This window comes from Nanorana parkeri, unplaced genomic scaffold (assembly GCF_000935625.1).
Source record: "Nanorana parkeri isolate BGI_ZX_2015 unplaced genomic scaffold, ASM93562v1 scaffold1698, whole genome shotgun sequence".
Taxonomy (NCBI): Eukaryota; Metazoa; Chordata; class Amphibia; order Anura; family Dicroglossidae; genus Nanorana; species Nanorana parkeri.
The window spans coordinates 195,613-214,559 of NW_017307966.1; the positions used below are offsets into that span (position 1 = coordinate 195,613).

General features: G+C 43.7%; 1 protein-coding gene across 1 annotated transcript in view; it reads left to right on the top strand.

Moving 5' to 3' along the window:
* The first annotated feature begins 252 nt into the window (after positions 1–252).
* The window catches only part of LOC108799332 (alpha-1,4-N-acetylglucosaminyltransferase-like), a 50,156-nt gene continuing 31,461 nt past the window's right edge, over positions 253–18,947 (top strand). Inside the window, exons 1-3 of the mRNA XM_018571187.1 lie at positions 253–410; positions 953–1,114; positions 18,434–18,542. Coding sequence (XP_018426689.1) covers positions 253–410; positions 953–1,114; positions 18,434–18,542 — 429 coding nt within the window. The remainder of the gene's footprint in view (positions 411–952; positions 1,115–18,433; positions 18,543–18,947) is intronic.

An 18,947-nucleotide genomic window follows, 5' to 3' on the forward strand; every position in this document is an offset into this window, starting at 1 on the left:
TTTCACGATCCCGTATTACCAAAAGTTCCTAGACTAATTGTCCCCTCACTTTTTGGCAGCCTTCAATTCCATTCTCCAGAAACGCCCCTTTCCAGTAGATTCTCTGAGGGCGCATGTTGCAGTGATTCCCAAAGAGGGGAAGGACCCAGCACAATGTGGTAGCTACCGCCCCATAGCCCTACTAAACGTGGACCTGAAACTGTTCATTCAAACGTGGACCTGAAAAAGGCTCATTCTACATCTTCCCCGTTGATGGTTCTCTCGACCGACGCCAAGAAGGCGTTCAACAGGGTGGACTGGCTGTTCTTAAGGTCCACCCTCCGCCATATCGGCCTCGCCCCTCATATGTTATCGTGGTTATCTGCACATTATTCTCACCCTACGGCAGCCATCAACGTTAATGAGACTAGGTCTCCCTACTTCCCACTTACGAATTGCACGCGTCAGGGGTGTACCCTTTCCCCACTGATGTATATCCTAGCATTAGAGCCCTTCCTGGGCTACGTTAGATTGAATAGGGGGATTTCAGGATTTTGGACTCACTCAATGGAACACAAGGTCACCGCGTAAGCACAATGTGGTAGCTACCGCCCCATAGCCCTACTAAACGTGGACCTGAAATTATTGCCACTAGACTCTCGCCATGTATCCAAGCTTTAGTACAGGATGATCAGGTGGGATTTGTTTTGACCAGAGAGGCCAGGCCTCAAAGCCCAGGGTCTCCTTACCAGAACTCATGAGGGAGTTAAAATTTTATGGTTCCCTATCCAACTTGGCTATCAACTAGTCTAGTCTAAATCGGCAGCTTTGAACATCACGCTGCCCCAGGATGATCAGAGCGCGATTCAGGTCAAATTTCCCTTCAAGTGGGAAGCTCACTCCTTGCCATATCTGCTATCACAGCGGATCTGGAATCACTGTACAAACCAATTTTGTTCCCCTCTTATCGCAGATCAAACAAGATTTACTACGTGGCAGGCCCTAACGGTGACATGGTTCGGACGTGCAATGCTCTTAAAATGACCATACTCCCCAGAATACTATTTCTGATGCAAGCGATGCCCATTCGTCTGCCGCTGGCCTTCTTTTCTCGCCTCCGTAGAATGTTCCTGTTGTATGTTTGGGCAAATGGAGCTCTCAGAATCGGCAGACACCTCCTCACTATGCCTAAATCAGCGGGTGGGATTGGGCTCCCCGACATGACTATGTATTATAAAGCAGTACATCTCAATAGAGTCGTGGACTGGTGTTGCCACTCCACTCACAAACAATGGGTACACGTGGAACTAAAGATCACCCCGATCCCGCTGTCAGGCCTTCCATGGCTCTCAGGCCTCATGCCCGCACGTTGCTCCCAACATCCCATGATCGGAGCTACTCTCAGGATTGCGAGGGCTTTGTTTCGCTCTTCTTCCATCTCCCCATTCCCTTCCCCGCTCACCCCAGTGATAGGAGACCCAGATTTCCCAGTGTGTATGGAAAACCGACGCTTACATACTCTAATCGGCCTTAATACATTTCGGATACGAAACTTTAGAGCTGGGGGAAGTTGGATGGGGATACCCGCACTGCATACCCTGTTGGAGACACCCCTGGATGTTTGGTCTGCCTATCAACTCCGACACTTGCTTTTAGCAATCCCCGTCTCGCGGCAAATTGATAGGCCACTGACTCCATTTGAAGACATGTGTGGAAGGGGGGTGCCAGTCAGACACGCATTGTCCCAGACCTACAAGATGCTAGTTGCCCATCCACTGGATTTCACCCCGCAATTCCTACAGAGGTGGGAAGCTGACCTGGGTATTACATTCACCCCTCGGCAGAGAGACACGATGGTCTACTTTGCTCTTAAATGCTCGATAGCATCTATATCCCTAGTGGATCACAACACCACTCCATACTGAACTACTATTCTCTAGAGTCTAGACTATACCGGAGAGAACTCCGCTTAGTAAACATTGTCATTGCTTACAGTGAGGAACAGCTTCCTTCACAAGGTTGCTACTTTGAGTGAGATGGAAAATGGAACACACTAAGGGTTGGATGTATTATGCTAATTGACCAGTGGCAGGCTTGATGTTAGTAGCTGGGACCAAAATTATTCATTGTGCCACTGTGCCTTGTAGCATACTGTCTTGCTTGAGGTTCCGTTGCTCGTTACTATATGTACACTTATTTCAATGATGAACATTTGGCTGCCTGCATGCAGACCTATGCATACAGTATATGTGTCAGCCTATGTTTTTGTTCAATAAGCGTAGATTTAAAAAAAAAAAAAATATGTCATTATCTGTCATATAAAAGTGCCTATTTTATAAGGTGCATCCATTTTGTGAGAAAGGAGAGGTAATTGGGGGCATAGTGAATAGATGGCTAGAGGGATGCATGGATGGAGTAAAGGAGATGGATGTTATAAGGATAGAAGAATTTTTGGAAAGAGTAGGATAGATGGAAGACTTTTTATGGGCTGCAAGAAATGTGACTGATGGATGCAGGGTTGGAGAAAGGGATGGAAAAAAAGAGCATGGTAGTTTGCAGAAGATAAACTAAGACAGTACACTGTTCTGCAGCCACCTGAATGGAGTGCGCAGTTTGTGCACTCCCAGAAAACTGAAAAATTTATGAATGGGCCCTTAGGACCCATTCACACCACATCCAGATTACCTCCAGACAAGACCAGACTGTTTCCAGACCCAAAATGCATCCTAATGTATCCCTATGCTATTTCTGGCCTCTGTTCCCACCAGTGCAGTCTGCTCCAGACCAGACCAGAAAAATACTGCTTGTCCTATTTTGTCTGGTCTGGAATGCATTGGAACGCATAAAAACACATAAAAAATGCATGGAATGCACCTGTAAGAACATTGTCAGCTAAAACATTTTTTTTAAATAAAGATATTTCCAATTGCGGTAAAATCGGGGTAAAAACATGGCAATAAACAATGCACTATGTTCCAGATCTGGTCCGGAAAATGGTGTGAACCCAGCCTTAATCAGCAAAACACAATATTTATATTGTGTTTTAGGCAGTCTTTTTTTTCTGGAGAGGGGAAGCGGTAGCTGAGGATACCTTTCAATATTTTTCACACTTTTGTGTTTGTAAAAGTGCCTAGCACTGAAGAATGAAGACTATGGTGAAAAAAAACAGGGAGAAAGTATTGCTCACGGTGCACTGTGGCAGGATGATATAGGCAACTCCTAGGGGTTGTTGTACTGAGCCAATATCGATAACTCAAGCAGTGACTAAGCGACGGAGCATTTATGGGTGGTGGTGTTGTATTGTTGGTGACATATGGCAACAATGAAGGTGGAGACCTATGTCTATTCTGTTGCATCAGGGATGAGTGACTATAAATAACCTACAATCAGCTAGCATATAAAGATATAAGGATATTAGCATACCACAGAAATGCAGAAAAAGGTTTGTTTATCACAGAAGCAGAAATATCAACTCTTACACATCTCATGCTCTTTATAGTCAATGAATGAATGAATCGTGTGTCACTTTCAACAAAACTTCTCTTTGTATTTTAAGTGCTAAATGTTAATGTTAAAAAAAGAAAACATATAAAGATCTATAAATACATATTATTTAAATAATGCAGGGAACCTAAAGATCATTTAATTGAAAAGAAAATTATATTAAATGTTAAATGAAGAACACAAAAAAGACTTGATATCTGTAAAACTGATATATGACATATCTGTGCTGCACATACTTAACGTCAAGCTCCCTTTACATACAAACATTCTTATGATGACCTCCAGTGGTAGATAACCTTTATTACATATCATTATTCTCCGTCCACATCAGCGCCGTCATTTATTTGTAATATAATATATTATGGGTTTTTTTCAAGAGGATTTCTATTGCTGAAGAAATTCAAGTGGGGAAAACTTAGATTAGGAAAACTGTGCATGACGGGGTGCGACTTCTCGGGGTGCTAATGTGAAACATCCCACACAAAAAAAAAACATTTACGGGTGTAGCCCCCATCACATACTGTGATGTGGCTACTAGACATTTAGTGATTGCCAGGGCTGTATTCAGCCCGGTTGGATTATAGTGGCATTTATCTGGTTAATTCCAGGTGTCTGACATTGATTGTACCCACCTGGGCGGAGTGTGATTCTGCTAAATTGTGGGATGGCCAATGAGAGGCACTGTAGTGTATCTACAGTACAGCCAATCACTGGGTTTCTCTCAACCAGTGGTGCGTGCTGGGATAGGGTACATATACTGGAGGGATTTGCCATGTGCTCAGACTTGTCGGGACCAGCCATGGATTAAGGCTGGATGCTGTCCAACCGCCCGAAGGCTAGATCTGGGGCCTGGGGTTGGGCATAGGCTGGAGTGTGGGAAGAGTTTCCTCGGGCCCCCAGAAGGGAGGAGGCCTGTGTTGTTGTCAGAGGAAGAGAACCAGGAAGGTGGATGGCTGCTGAAGGTATTCAGAATCTGGAGGACCTCACGAGCATGCCGGGTGTCTCTCCGTCTAAAGATCTGTACTCATTTCCTGCTCATCTGATACCCCCACTTACTATTCGCTGTCCTACAAGTGTATCTACACTGAGATGCTAACAAGGTCTGGTGAGTCTGGAGTCTGTCTGTTATACCCTGGATGTCCAGGATCCCAATATATCCTCTCTCCCCAGTGTTAAGAAGTTTAATAAAAGTTATTCAGCATTGCATTACTGGAGTGGACATCAGTTCGTGGGCACTATAAGACGGTGGTTAATGCTAATGGGGCAGCTGAAGATCATACCCCTGGTGATGATGATCCGGTTAATCCAGCAGCTCCTTTGGGGATGAATGCTACACAGGCTTATTCACAAAAGGGTGAAGAGCTTGGAGAAGGCAGGAGAAGTGAACAATCTAGAACAAAATAGCTGATTTGGAAAAATTATCCAATTCAGCTCACTTTCCAGTTCAGCTATGTTGTGCTAGATTGTTCCTTTCTCCTGCCTTCTCCAAACTCTTCACCCTTTAGTAAATAACCCTGTTAGTAATTTATTAATGAATAAAGAGCTGCAATAATTAGTTTTTTTATCTGAATGAAGTTCAGCTTTAACCCTAACAGGATTCATAGATTCAAATTGAAAATCCAAAATGGCTCCCTCCGTCACAGCCAAGCAAATGCATCCCCTCCTCATTCTGCCTTTAATATTCCCAATTCCTTGTAATTTTTGAAAGGATCAATTCAATCCATTCATGTTAATAAAGAACCTCGCACCATTTGTATTTCTACAACTTTTCATGTCATAGGAGTTCTTTTACAATAACATTCATTCAATGGTAAGGTGATATTAAACTTTCCTGTATTTGTTCCTAAAGTGAGATTAACCACTTGCTGACCAGGTGTTTACACCCCCTCACTGGCCAGGCCATTTTTCAGTATTCAGCGCTGCGGTACTTTGACTGACATTTATTCCGTCATGCAACGCTGTACTGAAATTAATTTTATACAATTTTGGGGGGGCACATAGAGCTTTCATTTTTTTTTACAAAACGACTACTATCAATGGCAAACAGTAAATGCTTTTCAGTCTTAAAACATCCACAAAAACCTTGGTAGCCAGAGATCATGTAATAATTGCTGATGCTTAAAGGAGAACTATGAGATGAGTGCTTTTCACTCATCACATAGTTCTAGCCGACCTGTGACAATGAGACTGTCACAGGTCGGCTCAGTAGATCGGGAAGTGAGCGAACACATACCGGCGTTCGCTCACTTCTCGATCCTGTTACGGCTATCTGCCGTGACAGGGGAGGGGCTGGATTCCCCCCTCCCAGCTCTGATCCTCCAGCGCTGACTGGCGGAACGGACGGGGGAGGGGGCTGGTACAGCTGGCTCTGCCTCTAGATAGGTAGAGCCAGCTGTCACTCACGCAGCTGGGCGGTATACTGAGCTTAGGGTGATGGGAGGACGCTAGTTTGTGTCCTCCTGTTACACTAAGAAGAACTATGGGGAACAGCCCTAACCCCTTAGATCTCCTTTAAGTTCACATGAGGAAGCATGGGAGCCGTTATTGTATCCTTGGAAAGCAAAATATATATTTTATTCAGAGAAAAAAAGTAACTTGATATTTCTTACATGTATGCTAGTGGTTAATATGAAGCATACATTTTAATGATGCGCCTGCTCTCAAATTATTATCACCTGTGGCGATGGAGAATACAAATACCATCCTTTGGAATCATCAATGAAATGTTTCCAATATTTGATACGTTGTAAAAATATGGTGGACTGTCCCTCTGTTCTTCCTGATTTCATTCTGGTTTTCACCTACTTCTACCAACATGTAGCCAATATACCAATATACCCAAAGATGTGGTATATTTTCTTCCTCCCATCCTCTTCTAGTCATCATCGAACCTTATGTGCAGTCCTTCTCTTCCATTACCTACATTTCTACCTCATTCTAATTGTATTCTCAGCTGCCCTTGTTTTTTCTCCTTACCTCTTATAAGAGGTTCCTCCAGATCTTAGTACCTTTATTGCATTTCCTCTTTTTTTATTTCTTTTTTATCATTCTCATTCTCCCTAACTACAATAAGGTTTCCATTTAGCATCTCCTAAGAAAAATTACATCCAACTTTCTTTGCTTTCCTTCTTTGCCATCTGGTATGCTCCATCATACCATCCCACTCTTCTGTGTTTTGTCTCATTTTGCAACATTTAGCTTGTTGGTTACATAAATTGTGTAAAATATGGGCGATTCCAATCTGTCACAGTACAGTATTCAAAAGGCTGTTTGGCACCAACACCAATGCTGAGCATTCACCCCATCCCTGCACAAAACTAGCAGTCACCCTAAGCATAGGGCCACGTGCCATAGCATGCATTTGTGCATAATCCAGCACCGGTCTTCTTGTATTAGCCAAAAATTGACCTTTTCGTTACACCCAAGTTCAGAGTCTCTTTTTTGATATTTAGGATGAAATATCCCAAGGTAAATGCAGCTGTGGAGGTCAGTAAGGGACCATTCCGGCTTCCCAGATCAGGGCACGTATACATCTTAGGAGAATAAACTAGGTGAGGTCAGGGAGTGGGTGAGAAGGATAACATGCATTGATCTTTTAAGAAATACAGTATTGGTGTTCACTCTCTCAATCCCCAACCATTTGACTGGGTGGTGAAAGAGCAGCAACAGGCTAATATCAACCTTTTCTGTGTAAACAGATTAGTATGCAAAACCACTGATTGGTTCCCAGTCCTGCCCTGACTCTCCCACTCAAGAGGCTTATAACAAGTCAACTTCAGTTACTTTCACTGGTTATATTTAAAAAAACACTTAATTATTTTTTTGAATAAAAGTAAAACTCAAGCCAAATTTTTTTAAAGTTTTGAATAGAGTGAGGGAGGGTTATAACCCCTGTCAGCTTTTGTTTGCCATTTGTGTCCCATTGGGGAGATGTAATTTCCTGTGAAATAGCCACAACAGTAAGTAAGAGAAAACCCAGCCAAAGTGAGTAATATCCCTGGTGGTCATGAGTGTTACCAGAACTAAAGTCTCCATCTATTTCTTTTCTAGCAACAACCCAAAATGCGGGGTTTTCTTTCACTTTCTGTGATAATGGTCACCAGGACAAATAGAGAGGGTGAATCTCCCTGATGGGGTACAGAGAGCAACAAAAACCTGACAGTTGTTCTAATCTCTTTAATCAAAAACTGAAAAATAGGTTTTGGTTTTAAGTAGTACTTTAATGAATACAGTGTCACATTAATGTGTTTCTTGTACATCTGCCTAGAGTTCAGCTATAGCTCCAGATTAAGTACTGTAAGTCAGTAAACTAAAACACATCAGCACTGCAGGCCAGAACACCCCAATGCTATAGCCCAGTGGAAGGCAACTTTGGCACTCTAGGTGTAGTAGAACTTGAAATCCCATGAGGCATTTCAAGATTCTGACAGCCCCAGGCATGACTTCTAGCAGCAGATGCATGATGAGATTTGTAATTTCAGCACAGCTGGAGTGCCGAGGTTGCCTTACCCTGCTATAGCTTGTTGACCAATCAGAATCCAGTACTACACAATGCTCCATAATGCTCATGGATTACAACTCACAAAATGCTCTTAAACTATAATTTAGAGCCCCAGATTGTGCCAACAATATATGAGTTTGGCTACGCTGGTCATTTGGGGACGCTGATCTGTCATTACAACTGGGTGGAGCCAGCTGTGAGATCACGGCCGGCTCCGCCCAGCTGTCATTCGTGTGGCAAAAGGCCAGCCTTCGGCAGGCCGTTTGCACCGCTATGGCTGTCACTTCAGCTCAGTTGAGCCGAAGCATATGTCTTTGGCTTGGCTGAGCCGCTCGGCCACCTTCAGCTGCTGTACGGGCTATAGTGAATAGCCAGTACAGCAGCCCTGCGGGTCAACTGAACCGAAGGGCTCCGGTGGCTGAAGAGAGCCGAAGAATCAGCCGAAGCTATGGCTGGATCCTTTGGCTCCTACGTGAATAACCCCACAGGTCTTATTAACATTGAAGAAAGGTTACATAGTTACATAGTATTTGAGGTTGCATAAAGACATTAGTCCATCAAGTCCAACCTATTAGGATCTCATTCTAGGAGTACCTGTACCCCTGTACCAAGCTGTGGGGGACAAAGCTGGGGGAAGAGCCCCTCCAATTTGGGATTTCCATATAATATCTTCATCAGATAACAGAGCTGTAAGTCTAGCACTGTTACATGTGTTCTGTTAGGAAGATGTAGGTAGATGTAGATGTAGGTAGAAGCATTGTCACTGCTCTGAGCTGCAAGAAGTACTAAGAGCCATGTTCCTGCACATCCATCCATCAGCAGGATCTATACAATGTTATGGAGCTACGAAGGCTGGGAGCTGATTTTTATAGAAATCTCTGATGAGTCTGGAGATCATGAGTCTGGTGAGTATCTTAGTACATACAGCTATTCATATCACTTAATCACAGGAAGGGACAGCCAAATATATCAAATCCACAAAGATGCAGGGATGTGGCAGTAATTAAATCTGCAAAAACTTATATCATATAAAAGAATATCAGTTTAAAAATGTATATCATGCATGGAACAAAACGGAACAACAGCCTCGGGCATCACCGCCCTATCTTAAGTTCACAGGTATACTTTTAGTGAACAACACTCATTAATCAAATGCAAGAGGAGGAAACCCCTGATCAGCACAAGGTACAAAGTAACCAATATTATTAACCATACTACATGGATTCATGAATGAATCAGCAGAGCAACAAAGAATACAATAGAGGGAAATCTATGAAAGCTGAAGCAGACAGCTTGCCATGGGTAATTGCCCCAGATTGTGTCTGCTCCAGTTTTGATAAATGCCCCTCAATGTATATACATAATGTTAATGAAACATTCACTTCAAAACATAATCGAAGAGTACATTTTCAGCTCTGAAAAGACAGACCCAGAGAGCCTGAGCGGAGGGGCTACATGACTAGGGGGAGGAATAGTCCCGGGAGAAAGAGTTAAAAGTAAAATGGGAACAGCTGCTCTTACCTGATTGGACGTGGGAGTCAGGTGTCCGGGAGGAGCCGCATGGGAAGGATCTGCAAGGGCTGTGGGACATCCTCTTTCTGGAAATCAATGAACGAAGCAGGTTGTCCCACCCTCCCTCCCTGAATTTTGCAGTGTGGGGGTTGTGGGGTTCTTTTGTCACGGCAGCTTGGCAGGTTAGGGGGTCTTTGGGGGTCTACAAAAATCGGAGTGGATTACAAAATGGGGGGCCATCAGCTGGTATGGGTGCTTCCCCCCTGTTGGTGTCTGGAATGGCAAGGGGCGGGGCCTGGCCCCTTAGGAACCTGGAAGTAGTAAGTGTCCTTGAGCTGGTTGTGGTGCGGCTGGGCACATGGGTGGAGTCTTAGGAGAGGCCTTTTTGGGCTGTTGGGCACCCAAAGACCCCTTTTCAGGTCAACAATTGTTTACAGTATTATTTGTGTATATTATTTGGTTTATTACTTTTGGTTATTGTTAAAGTTGTTTGGTTTTAATAAAAGGGCTGCTGTGGCCGTTAAAATCCATGTCGCGCAGTCCGAGTGTTTATTGGGGTTTTAACGGAGGGACAAAAATTGACGAATCCATCAGTCATGTAAACAAATACATCAAGTATTGAAATCTGTATGTGTGCTTCATACATATATTGATATATTATTTATTCACCGTAGATGCAAAGCTGACATCTTATATATCCATCTCCTTCTTTTTTAATGTCAGAACATTTATTCTCATCAATAACAAATCTGGTGCTTTTGGTTGGAAATCGGTCAGGCAATTCTGTCCCAAAGAGGAACTTTACCTACCAGTTTAACTGTCACCCAAAACAGTTACTTTTTAGGCATGCCAACTGTCAAGGTTGTTAGTGTGCTTATGTTAGCTCTCAATCGAACTTTAAAACCCTCAAATGGCTGGTGTCATGGCTGATCACATGTGCAGCACCATGGCAATTGCAATCCAATTAGAGGCTAAGATGGCATCTTCCTTGACTCGAAAGTATTAGGCCCCGTTCACACTGAGCGATTTATCGCGCGGTAATTCCCGCGATATTGCGGCTATTTACCGCGCGATATCGCTCTCCAATGCTTGGCAATGGGGCAAAGGGTCCTGCTGTCGCGGGTCGTGCGTTGCTACAGCAGGACCCTTTTTGGAGCAGATTTTTCCACGATTCTAGTTTGCTCTATGCAAGCATTTGCGCGATATCGCGCAACAAACGCGTGATTTGCGAATCGCGCAGTGTGAATGGGGCCTAAGAGGATGTGTTTCTCCTTTAATCTTTTGTGTAGTTTCTCCCACATAAATCATTCCACATGGGTATGTTAACACATATACCACAAAAGAGGACTGGAATGTGCTCATTGATTGAATACTTGGTCCCCGTGGTGGGATGTTTAAAGTTAGCACATCTAATTACCAGAGGGCACTGAATACATACCAAGCAATGATAAACTGAAGATGTATTGAAGATGCATTAAAGTCTATCTCCATGCAAATAAAGCCCAACTGCAAGAGTTAACTGCTTGTTTATGTCTAGGAGATTGTGTAAAGCAGTTTCACTTACCTTATCCTTGCTCCCTCAATGGTAGGCACTCACCTCTCTCTTCTTTCATTCTGGCGCAGCGTCCTCTCATATAATGTAGCTCTATGAGCTGGCCTCCAACTACTGTAGCAGAGGGGGAAAGAGGCTGCAGGTGCCATCCTTGGGGAACTGTGGGAGCGGGGATCAGGTTAGTAAAACTGCTTTACACCGCTCCCCTAGAAATAAATGTGCAGTGAACCCTTCCAATGGGGAGGTTTATTGTTTCCCTGAAGATAGGTTTTAATATAAGCCAATGTTTCTTAACAAGTGCTCTATAGAGAGAGAGAGAGATATTTAGGGCCCAAATACATCTTCGTGGTGAACTCAAGCACATTAACACCCTTTATAGGCTGTCAGCTCACCAAAAATGGTGCATGTACCACTTCTGAACGCACATCCCTTGGCATGGTCCGTTAACAATAAATGGAACTACACTGGCATGTAGCTCCCTATTAAACCATTAATACACCCTTATTACTTGTTATTAACTCACTTATTCTTTTCTTTTTGCTGATTTTTCTTTTTGTTTTTAATCATTTGTATGTAAACTTTTTACATTTGTGTTTGTTTGTAAATGTATTAATAAAATTGAAAAAAAAGCTTTCATTCCAGTGGCTTGATTCTGTGCCTTTAAAAAAGTGGTAAATCAAAGAATAACATTTGTAGGCAACCCCAATTAGTTTTTTTAAACCTGTAGCTTGTAGTTGGTGATCAGGAATGAGAGATGGTTAAATTCAAATTCTCGGCTTGGGTGCCAGAGGATCGGCATTGCTCACATTCCTGTATTAGGACACTAAAAACAAGACATGACCACACCTTTTCTCATTTTTCATAATATAGAATGGTGTTGTTTTCTAGTCCTCCGTGGTAGCAGCACAGGCAGAGAGCAAAGCAAAAACAGCTGACAAGATTTTTGTCAACACCAACTGGTTTTTGTTAGCTGTTATTCAGCAGATATAACAAAACATTTTCACAAGAATAACAAACCAAAAGAGACCAAATCAGGCTGGTTTATCTTTAGAGATTGTATTTACTTTAACCAGTTGACATCCGCGGTGTTAAACCCCCTTCCCATCCAGGCCATTTTTCAGTATTCAGCGCTGCGGTACTTTGACTGACATTTATTCCGTCATGCAGCGCTGTACTGAAATGAATTTTATACCCTTTTTTGGGGACAGATAGAGCTTTCTTTTGGTGGTATTTATTCACCACTGGGGTTTTTATTTTTTAAGATCAAGCACATTCACGCACTTTATAGGCTGTCAGCTCACCAAAAATGGTGCATGTACCACTTCTGAACGCACATCCCTTGGCATGGTCCATTAACAATAAATGGAACTACACTGGCATGTAGCTCCCTATTAAACCCTTAATAAACCCTTATTACTTTTTATTAACTCACTTATTCTTTTCTTTCTTTTTGCTGATTTTTCTTTTTGTTTTTAATCTTTTGTATGTAAACTTTTTACATTTGTGTTTGTTTGTGATTGTATCAACAAAATTGAAAAAAAAAACAACTTTAATTCCAGTGCCTTGATTCTGTGCCTTTATAAAAGTGGTAAATCAAAGAATAACATTTGTAGGCAACCCCAATTAGTTTTTTTAAACCTGTAGCTTGTAGTTGGTGATCAGGAATGAGAGATGGTTACATTCAAATTCTCGGCTTGGGTGCCAGAGGACCGGCATTGCTCACATTCCTGTATTAGGACAACAAAAACAGGACATGACCACACCTTTTCTCATTTTTCATAATATAGAATGGTGTTGTTTTCTAGTCCTCCGTGGTAGCAGCACAGGCAGAGAGCAAAGCAAAAACAGCTGACAAGATTTTTGTCAACACTTTACTTTAATTTACTTTAAAGCTGAAGTTTAGCAGCTAAACACACAGTACCCTGTGGCTGACCAGAATTACATGTCCTATATATGTATGTTATTGTAGATTTAGCTGTCTGCCTGCATTTAACGGGACTTTGTCACCACCTCATGCCTATGATAATGTAAATAATACGTGCATGTAAATATTGTCAATATTTGTCTGCTTTAAAAAGTGAATTTCAAACAAGACCAATGTTCTGCTATTCCTCTAACACTTTCTGGGATTGTTGGAGGCTCCTTGCTCTAGCCCAGCAATGTAAAAAACAATGTGTGGTCCCTTACTTCCCAAAATCAGTACCAAACCTTTATCCTATAAAGGGGTCTGGTATGGATTTTAGGGGCGATCCCAGGCAAAAAAAAAATTGACATGGAGTTTTCCCTTTTACATCAGAGTCTCCCCTATCGCATCAGAATATCCTCTTCATAACAGGAGCCACTTCACATCAGAGTCCCATCCTTTCATATCACAAGCCCCCCATATATATCAGAAGCCCCCCTTCACTTCAGATTCCCCCCTTTTACATCACAGACCCCCTTTCACATCAGAAGATTTCACATCGATTTTCAAAATCGATTAGTTAGCCGATTATTAAGGGGTCTATTCACTAAACTGCCGTAGGTGACAAACCGAACCCAAAGCGAAGTGAGCCGAACGCTGTTTGGCTATTCACTTCAGGCTGGCACGGCTGATTCCAGCCATATATCGGTTGAAATCAGCAGTACATCGGGTGGCTTCGGGTCGGCCGAACATGCTCAGCCAATCCAACATCTGGAACGGCTAAGCCACTCACTGCTGTTCAGCCTATTCTCATGGATGCCGAACAGCAGTGAGTGAATAGCCAAATTTGGCATTCGGCTCGGCTGTTCTGTTCGGTACCTATGTGGTACCGAGCAGAATAGGAAAACAGTTAAAAAAGTAAAAAAAAAACAGTTAAAAAAGTAGTAAAAAATAAAATAGAAAACGATTGGGCAGAGCTAGCAGTGACAGCTAGCTCCGCCCAATTGTTTTCTATTGGCTGGGCGGTTCTGCTGCCTTCAGAATAAAAAAAAAAAAATCACCATAGGAAAGCATAGCTAGATTCCTATTGGCTATTTCACTGTGCAATAGTGAACCCGCCCTCTGCTGCTTTCAATCACTAGAGGGGACCTGATGGAGAACTTCAGGTCCCCTCTGCTGATTGACAGCAGCAGTGGGCGTGTGCAATAGCTAGTTTGCTATCGGCTATTGCAAATTGAAATAGCCAATAGGAATCTAGCTATGCATTCCTATGGTGATTCTTTTTTTTTATTATTGTGACAGCAGCCAACGGCTCCGATGTCAGAAGAAAAACAAAACAGAGCAGGGAAAGGTTTACTTCCTCGCATCACTTTACATAGCCGCATATCTTGCTGTTTGACAGCCGCGGTTGCAGACTTTCTTCTGAAAGTTGGAACGGATGTCTCCTGCAGTGGTGTAGCGTGGGGGGCTAGGGTTGCTGCGGGCCCCACACACAGTGGGATGGCTCTTTCCACACAGAACTCACAGCAGACGACTGAGTCTGCCTGTATACAGCGTGGTTCACATTGTCCCTGCTGATACTCCACATCTCCCCCTCTGATCCTTCACATTTGCCCCTCTGATCCTCCACATCTGCCTCTGATCCTCCACATCTGCCCCTCTGATCCTTCACATCTGCCCCTCTGATCCTTCACATCGGCCCCTCTTATCCTCCACAACTACCCTGCAGTTTGCAACAAATAGGGGAACAGGATGGAGTTACGCCGAACCAGATAATATAATATAATATAGTATACCAGTCTCCAGGGTTTCAACAACCCTGCAGTTCCTCCACATCTGCCCCTCTGATCCTCCACATCTGCCCCTCTGATCCTCCTCTTCTGCTCCTCTGATCTTCCTCATCTGCCCCTCTGATCCTCCTCATCTGCTCCTCTGATCCTTCTCAGCAGCCTCTTTGATCCTCCACATCTGCCCCTCTAAACATCCACATCTGCCCCTCTGATCCTCCGCATCTACCCTGCTGATCCTCCACATCTGCCCCTCTGATCCTCCTCATCTGCTCCTCTGATCCTTCTCAGCAGCCTCTTTGATCCTCCACATCTGCCCCTCTAAACATCCACATCTGCCCCTCTGATCCTCCGCATCTACCCTGCTGATCCTACACATCTGCCCCTCCTCAACTGCCCCTCTGATCATCCACATCTGCCCCTCTCATCCTCCACATCTGCCCCTCAAAACCTTCACATCTGCCCCTCTGATCCTCCAGCCCTACCCTACTGATCCTCCACATCTGCCCCTCTGAACCTCCACATCTGCTTCTCTGATCCTCCACATCTGCCCATGCTGATCCTCCACATCTGCCCATGCTGATCCTCCACATTGTCCCCTCTGATACTCCGCATCTGCCCCTCTGACCCTCCGCATCTACCCTGCTGATCCTCTGCATCTGCCCTGCTTATCTCCGCATCTGTTCCTCCACATCTACCCCTGCTTATCCTTCACATCTGCTCCGTGAGACCCTCTGCATCTGGCCCTGCTGAGACCCTCCATCCGAGACATAAGGCCGGCACCTGGAGCAGAGCGGCAGCACGGAGATCAATAGCCGGATCATGCCTGCTGTCTCTTCTATAGGGAACTAAAATACAGAGAGGGGAATTTATCAGAACTGAAGCAGACAAAATCTTGTGCAGCTGTGCATGGCAACCAATCAGCTTCTCTCTTCAGCTTGTTCAGTTGATATTTGAAAATAAAAGGGAGAAGCTGATTTTGTCTTCTCCAGTTTTGATAAATTCCCTTCACTATGTCTTTGGACACTATATTTATATTTCATTCAGTGTAGAATGTTTGTCGGTCTGAAATATTTACAATTTGCATTTGTATAACTTTTTATTTTTTAAAGTATACAAAATCTATTAGAAATAAAAACTACAATGAGCTTGAACTCCAGAAATAAATGAATGAACAAATGTTATTTGTATTTTTATTTTCAATAAACATTTTTCATTAATTGAACACCAGTTGTCATGTTTGGTGACAACACAACAATAGGATTTGGAACCTTCCTTATCCTACACAATTGCATCTAATATTACACAATTAATGGCATACAATAGAAAAATCAACATATCTAAACACAGCCTGCATTTGCCATAATTGCAGTATATTTTATTGGAAGCTGTTGGTATTAGTATATTAGCTGTATGGAAACAAAGAGACCTGGTATCATTGTTCCTGTGTGTGTAAATGTAATCCAGTGGTTTTATGATTGTAAGGCTTTTGTTCACACTTGGTTTCTCAGTTTGTTTAATTCTTATGTAAGCAACGTCTATTTATATAGACACACATTTAGCTGCATGGTCTGGCACAGTTAAACAAAAAGGTGGAGCTCCATTAGAGATCAAACAGACATAAGTAAATAGAATTAGTAATATGTGGGAATGACGGACGTCAGACTGGAGAGAAATACAATCGGGTCTATATTTTCTGAATTGTGACAGGGAAAGTTTTACGCTTAGCAATGTGGGGCGTTTAGAATATGTTTAACTGTCTTTCCTTCCATTTCTCTACATCCTGTAGGCATGTACCGATGTAGGCCTAGGTTACCAGCTTCAGCTGCGGCTGAAGATTCATGGTTAAATTAACGCTAAACCCACTCTACTATAGGTCAATAATGTGTAACACACAGAGTGCAGGGATCGGGAGGGTGTAATGCAGAACACAGGTTTTAAGAGTGCAGAGAGCAGGAACCAGGAAGATGTAACATACAGAGTGCAGGGATCAAGAGTAGGTAACAGAGTACAGAGGACATCAGTCGGTAACACATGGAGCTGTCAGGGGTCATGAGTAGAGGACAGTAGCAAGTAACTCAGAATTCAGTAGTAAGTAATGCAGGGTTCAGGGGTCAGCAGTAAGTGATTTAAAGTTCAGGAGTCAGTAGCAAGTGACACAGCGTCCTAGAGGGAGACACCCCCAGCATTATTATTATACAGGATTTATATAGTGCCAAAAGTTTGAGCAGTGCTTTACAACATAAGGAAGACATCAGGGCAGCCATCAGAAATTTCGGGGCCCCTTACACGGCTTTAGGCCGGGACCTCCCCCCTCCCCCCCGCGCCGCTGGACGCAGGGCTTAGTGACGTCCTGGACGCAGGGCTTAGTGACGCGCTGGACACAGGACCCACCTGAGAGTGACCCTGCAGAGCCCACCATAGATGCTGCACAGCCCATCTGAGACTGTCTATGGTGGGCTCTGAAGGGGTCCTAGGTGGGCTGGTCAGGGCTGCATACCTCCCCTCCCTCCTTTCCTTCCTTTCTAGCTCCTCTTACCTGCACACATGGCCTCGTCTGCTGCTGGACCGGCCAGAAGTGACGTCACGTCACTAACCTGATGTCACTTCCGGCCAGTCCGACATCAGATGAGCAGCGTCGCTGATGGGGCCCTAGCTTGTCTCAAAGCCGCTGGAACGGCAACGCTGGGGCCCTGTGCTGCTGGGGCCAGGCCTCCGCTTCCTTGCCCTTCACCGTCGGCCGATAGTCATGTAAGGGACCCGGTTGGGCCCCCCAGGCTGCCCGGGCCCCTTACATGAGTATCGGCCGTACCCCCCCTGATGGCTGCCCTGGAAGACATTAGAGTTACACTACAAGTGAAGACAAGATGGTAAGAAGGGCACAGCATGTACAAAACTGGCTGTATATAGCTGCAGTTCTCTGCCGCTTGGGAAGTTTGTTTCCCAGCGACAGACCTCTCAAAATGGAGACTGGGAAACAGACTAATGGTAACCTAGATGGCCTCTTGTTTTCTGACAAGAAGAGGTCCAAGCTAGGGATGGGTATTACTTTTTCCTTTAATCCCAATAAAGTGAGTGTTTTCTTTGAAATTAATTGTTTTAAAATTCCATGCTGGCATTTTATTGTAACTCAGTTACAGCAAAGGCAGTATAAGGGTTTCACTTTGTACATCAGCACGGATGTAAGTAACAATGCAGGAGTAGTGATGAGCCGAACAGATCCGAGTTTGGTTCAAATTCGAACTTTAGAACATCCAAAAAGTTTGAATTCAAACTCACAGTCAATGCAAGTCAATGGGGGTAGAACTTTCAGAGAAAATTGTCCCCTTTAAGAGGTCTTATATGTTAGCTATTGGCCATAAAAAAGGCATGGGGGTCCGGGTACTGCACTAGGGGACAGGAATCAATTTAAAAAAAAAACTTTTTTTTAAATAGCAGTGATTTTTACATCACTTAAAGGATAAGAATAAAAATTAAAAATTCCTTTAAATATGGTGTCTGTGGGGTCCCCTTAAACTGCCTGTGAAGTGGCGGATCTGTACGATGTGTAGAGCCTGCTGTAGCAAAAAGTGACATTTAAAAAGAAAAAAAATGACATTGCAATTGCCGGTAATTGGTTTTCCTTTCATCTTTTAAACAACTGCCTGGGGAGGCAGCATGTCCTTTTTGGCTTTTTTTTTTCTCTCCCCTCTCAGCCGTTCTGCTGCAGCGGCCGAAAGTGGAGAGATACAAGAAGTGATTGCCGCTGCACCGGCTCCGGCGGGGGCCGTTTTTACAGGAGGAGAAGAATTCTTTGATGCCCGTGTACCGATCTGGCTCCTCGGCGGCCACGGACGGCAGCTCCCTCCCCTTTCAGCTGCTATAGGCTGGGAAGGAGACTGCACACGATTGGCTGGCAGCATAGTTATGCTGTGCGGGACCAAAAGGCAGGAGACACCACGATGCGGCTGAAGACATGAGTATTAAGCATTCACATTTTGGTTTACTGTTTTTAGTCAGGAAAAGCTAAACTTGTATTATGATTTCTTTGAGTCATTGCATGTTGCTTTCACCTTGGGAAATCTGCCGTAATAAATCCCGATTATAATGATTATAAGCAGAGGAGGTATCTCCTCACTGGATAAGATTTTCCAATCAAGGTCGTAGTTGCACAGTTGTACTGTACATTATGAAAATGGTTGTCTAACTGACCTTTGGGCTGAGAAGGGC